The sequence below is a fragment of the Anas platyrhynchos genome, chromosome 39, assembly GCF_047663525.1.
Source record: "Anas platyrhynchos isolate ZD024472 breed Pekin duck chromosome 39, IASCAAS_PekinDuck_T2T, whole genome shotgun sequence".
NCBI lineage: Eukaryota > Metazoa > Chordata > Aves > Anseriformes > Anatidae > Anas > Anas platyrhynchos.
Window position 1 is genome coordinate 1271699 of NC_092627.1, and position 5239 is coordinate 1276937.

The 5239-nt window shown below is 52.8% G+C and overlaps 1 protein-coding gene across 1 annotated transcript; it reads left to right on the forward strand.

The window, feature by feature from the left end:
* The first annotated feature begins 2086 nt into the window (after positions 1 to 2086).
* On the forward strand, positions 2087 to 3031 carry LOC140001214 (olfactory receptor 14C36-like). Its single transcript, XM_072032385.1, has one exon. The coding sequence runs from the start codon at positions 2087 to 2089 to the stop codon at positions 3029 to 3031; it is 945 nt and encodes a 314-aa protein (XP_071888486.1).
* Positions 3032 to 5239: the final 2208 nt, after the last annotated feature.

Sequence of the window (5239 nt, forward strand, 5' to 3'; positions counted from 1 at the left end):
TGAGAAACTGCAGGATTTTGCCTAAAGCAACTTCTTGATGTTTACAAGGAGAAGGACCAGTCCTGCACCAAAGGAAGAGTAACCCCATGCATGAGGAAAGACTGGGACCGTGCTGAGTGAGCAGTGCCCAGGAGGAGGAGGGCCTGGGCATCACGAAGGATGCCATACGAGCAGTGGTGCCTGCTCACCAGGAACCAGGCCAGCTTCCTAGAGAGCTGCCTTACGAGGAGCATGGCCACCAAGAAGATCTGAGTTATCAGACTCAGTTCATATTCAGTGAGACAACCCTCCCAAAATTGTATACAGGTACAGGGAAAGAGGTACAGGTCTGGGATTCCCTAGTGCGGTGTGGAGAGGATCAAGTGCTGTGGCAAGGCTCAAAGTCCAAAAAGAATCCAGGTCTTTGTGTCCATGGCTATGGCTGTTGTCTCTGCCACTAAGGCCTATGAGGAGACAGCTGATCGTTAAAGCACCAGGGCCTCATTGCCTCCTCACCCCCAACCACGAAGCAGGCAGGGGTCGTACCATTCTCCTGTACTTGGCCATGCACATCCCCATCTCCTACTGCCTCACAAAGAGCCCTGAGCAGTGTCTGAAGGGAAAGGATGTCCCTTCACAGAGGACAGGGGTCAAGGCCTGGCCCTTGTGCTTGATGACACACATCCACTTTTCCTACACATCAGTGTTACCTTCACATTGCCTTTGTCTCCTTGTCCTCACTGCCTCCAGGGTTCTGCTCTAACGAGCTCCAAGGGAGGCTGTGTCAGTGCTGGCCCTCAGGGGGACACTGCAGGAAACTTGCCTCTGACTTGGACTTCTGGAGAGCTGTCTTCAATTGTCTCTGAGTGCCTGAGGTTTGTGGGCTCATCAGCCAAGCCCCCAGAGGGGTGATTGCAGTGCCTTGGGCTGGTGCTGTGCTGCTGAGCTGGGCCAGGCTCGTGGGACAGAGAAAACACTTTTTAAAAAGTCCCATGAAGCAGAGAGACAGCTGTGCCCAGGAGCAGCTCCTCTGCACAGCGCAGCAGGGCTGGAGGCTCTGACCACAGCTGGCACGGGGAGAGGAGAGAAGGAGAGAGGCCTTGGAGGCACTTGGCAGTGGGAGGATGCTGAGAGCTGCATGAAAGAGAAACCTGCACAGCCCTTGACAAGGTAAGGGTCTATCTGCAGGCCCATGCAGCTGCAGGTCCTGGAAGGGTCTCCTGCTAGGTCTTGTTTCTGGGAGGGCAGTGGGCAATGCAGTAGGATTTGAGAGTCCTGCTGGGTTGCCCTGCGAGGTGAGGAAGTCTGGCAGAAGCCCCTTGCAGTGCCCTATGCCAAGTGCCCCTGGACAGCTATGAGTAGAGTGGCCAAACCTCCTCCAGACACTGCAGGTGTGCAGCTGTGATGTTGCGACATCCATTCTTGTGGATATCCACCTCTCTATGAGGTGTCCTCCTGGGCTGCAGGCTGCTCTCCAGCAGGATGCAGCTCTCTCGAGGCATCCTTTTGTTATCCAGGTGACCCAAGGAGAAGACACCTCCACAGCTGGATGGCTGTCTGTTGGCAGCTGGAGTAAGGCAAAGAGGGAAGAGCTGAGGTTCTTCTCAGTCCTCTAGAGACAAGGTGAGGTTTCCATCCAGCTGCACTTGAAGTGGGCTTCTCTGCTCTCAGCTGACTCCAGATTCTTCTCATGGAAAGACCTGAGTGGGTTGATCCCCAGAGAGGGGAGATACAAGGCAGTTTAAAACAAGGCTAGCGGGCAGTGGCCTGTTGAACTCTGCACTCAGATGAGTTGTTTCCAATAACAACAGAAAGCTCATGGATTTGACAAATGGTCTGAAGTTGAGTTTTCATTGTGTTCCTGCTTCCCTCCTGCTGCACAGCAGGAAGGACTCCCCTGGAGCCACAGCAACCCTTCTACCAGTGCCACTCCCTGCCAGCACCAGCCACAGTTCAAGCAAGACAGTGGCAGAAAGGTTCTCCTGCAAAGAGAGAGAGGCTCAGACTAGGTGTGCTTTAAGGCTTGCAGTAGGTTTTTCTTAGGTAAGTGTCATCTAAAGTTTGTCTGCCTTCTCCTCTTCAACAGTCAACTGTCCATAGTCAGGGAATGCCCAACAGCAGCTCTGTGAGTGAGTTCCTCCTGCTCCTGGCATTCGCAGACACACGCGAGCTGCAGCTCCTGCACTTCGCGCTCTTCCTGGGCATCTACCTGGCTGCCCTCCTGGGCAACGGCCTCATCCTCAGCGCCGTAGCCTGCCACCACCGCCTCCACACCCCCATGTACTTCTTCCTGCTCAACCTCGCCCTCCTCGACCTGGGCTGCATCTCCACAACTCTGCCCAAAGCCATGGCCAATGCCCTCTGGGACACCAGGGCCATCTCCTATCATGGATGTGCTACACAGGTCTTTTTCTTTCTCTTCTTTATAGCAGCAGAATATTCTATTCTCACCATCATGGCCTACGACCGCTATGTTGCCATCTGCAAGCCCCTGCACTACGGGAGCCTCCTGGGCAGCAGAGCTTGTGCCCAGATGGCAGCAGCTGCCTGGGGCAGTGGCTTTCTCAATGCTGTCCTGCACACGGCCAACACATTTTCCCTACCCTTCTGCCAAGGCAATGCTGTGGACCAGTTCTTCTGTGAAATCCCCCACATCCTCAAGCTCTCCTGCTCAGATGCCTACCTCAGGGAAGTCGGGCCTCTTGTGTTTAGTGTTTCTTTAGCATTTGTTTGTTTTGTTTTCATTGTGCTGTCCTATGTGCAGATCTTTAGGACAGTGCTGAGGATGCCGTCGGAGCAGGGCCGGCACAAAGCCTTTTCCACGTGCCTCCCTCACCTGGCCGTCATCTCCCTGATGGTCAGCACTGCCATGTTTGCCTACCTGAAGCCCCCCTCCATCTCCTCCCCATCCCTGGACCTGGTGGTCACAGTTCTGTACACAGTGGTTCCTCCAGCAGCGAACCCCCTCATCTACAGCATGAGGAACCGGGAACTAAGGGATTCCATCAGGACTCTACTTGAATACACACATTGTCAGCAAATTTACCTATAATACTATGCCTAATATTAGAAATCCAGGCTTTTCTAAGAAATAAAATAACGTGATATCTTCTATTATTAAATGTCTGTATTTTCTCTCATTATTTCACTTTTGTTTAAATAATATTTTTCCTAGCACCCTAGAAGTCAAATATTTTCGGATAGAAGATGGCTTCCTGTGTAGATAAACCCAAAAAGAAATCCATCAGAAATTCACTGGTGGTCAGCTGTCACTGCAGGTTCTCCTCCCAGCCTCTTGCCCACCTGCAACCAACTGTCTCCTGGGGCAGAGTGAGAAGCAGAGAGGGCCTTGATGCTGTGCAAGCACTTCTCAGGAACAGCGATCAGAACCACAGGTGACCAACACTGCTCCGGTCACATATCAAAAACACAGCACCACAGGGTCTGATCTGCAGAGAGAAACTCCGTCCCAGCCAGTCTTTGTCCCCACAATGGATGAGAAGCTCTGGAAGGAGCCAGGAAAGTGGTAATAAGCAGTAGGACAATTGAGGAAGTCCAAAGGCCTTTCTGAAGGGTCACTGAGTGCCACCTGAGAGGCAGTGCTGGGCAGTGGGGAGGGCCAGGAGAAAGAATTATGAGAAAGCTGTGAAAAACAAGGACACTCAGGGCTTTAGCAGATCCTCAAAGTCCTGCCTGTGTCCCCAAATGGAAAGCAATCTATGTCTGTGGGTTGACGAGAAGGAAGTGGTGAGTCCCGGATGGGGGCAGGGCTGAAGGGCCCTGCGTGAAGCTGGGCTGATGGAGAAGTGTCCACCTTGCATGTGTGCCTCAGCCTGGGAGCAGGGGCCTGCCCGCGGTGCAGGATGGCTGGGCTGTGCTCAGCCATGCCCCAGGAGATGACCTTGCTCTCTTCCTCCCCACCACTCCCCACACGGGGCAGGCCCTCCAGAAACACCCCTGAGCCTGGAGATGCACCAACCTGCTGCGCTGAGGTGCCACTACTTCGGGGAGGAGGGGAGGGTTGGAGAGACACATGGGGCCTGTGGGCTAGAGTGGTGTGGCCTGGGAAACTGAGTGCCTGGGTAAATTTACCTTGGAGCCATAGAAGCCATTCTGGAAAGAAAACTTGTAGGCAGGAATCACACTTCTTTGGCACTGCAGAGCTGCTGGGCGCATTGTGCAGGGTGCTCTGATGGACATTTGTGTCTTTTTCCATCGTGTATTAAGTGCCAATATTCTCAGGAATAGAGTAACCAACATAGCACTGACAGATAGTCTAAGATCATGCAAGACATCATACACATGCCCCTAAAAAGATAACTGATATGGGGAAATCAGGAGAAGCTTGGCCAGGAGAAATGTGAGACTGAGAGGAGGGAATAGGGGCTTGGCCAGCCAAAATTAAGGATTTTGTAAAGGTAAGAGGGTTCAGGTTATGCTGATGCAGCTGTAACCGTGACTTAAAATAGTCATACAAGGCTATTCCCCAGCTTCAACCTGTAAAGTTAATACCTAAACCTAAATGCTACTCAGCACCCTGACAGGAATCCACTACTCTAATGAGTGATCTCAGCGTACCACTGGAAGACAAAACTCAGCCCATAGCCGCTTCCCCTAGCTCTTACTCTCTTAATCACTCTGATCTCTGCCCTTAATACTAGTTATAAAATGGTCTAATTAACACTGGAAAACTGATTAAGAGACTTAAACAAAACCCTAACTCCAAATGAATGTGAGGGGCCATGGATGTGATCAGCTTGTGGGCCATGAGGAGGAGATGGGTGGGAGTGCTCTGAGGAGCTCAGCTCTGCCTCAGGATCTCCTGCCCCAGCAGGAGGAATGTGACTGTGAGGTCACTTCTGTCTCTGCATTTGATAGGCCAGTAGCAGAAACGTGTCACTGAAAGGGACTGTGAGGTCACTTGTGTCTGGAGGTGGCAGGTCAGCCTTGACTTCTCCCTGGGAGCTGCACTTTTGGGCTGACATCTGGCAGTGGCCCTGCTAGGCCAGCAGAAGGCACCTGCTTGGCATGCTGACTGTGGGATCCCGTCTGCCTCCAGACCCAGGAGGACCCAGGCAAAAAGAAGGCCCCCAGATGGGTTGTTCTGTCCCTTCTGCTTGAGTCCATGACTGGGCAGCAGGAGGCACAAGGCTTGGCTATGTCCAGAGAAAGGTGACGAAGCTGGTGAGGGGCCTGGAGAACAAGTCCTACGAGGAGCGGCTGAGGGAGCTGGGCTTGTTCAGCCTGGAGAAGAGGAGGC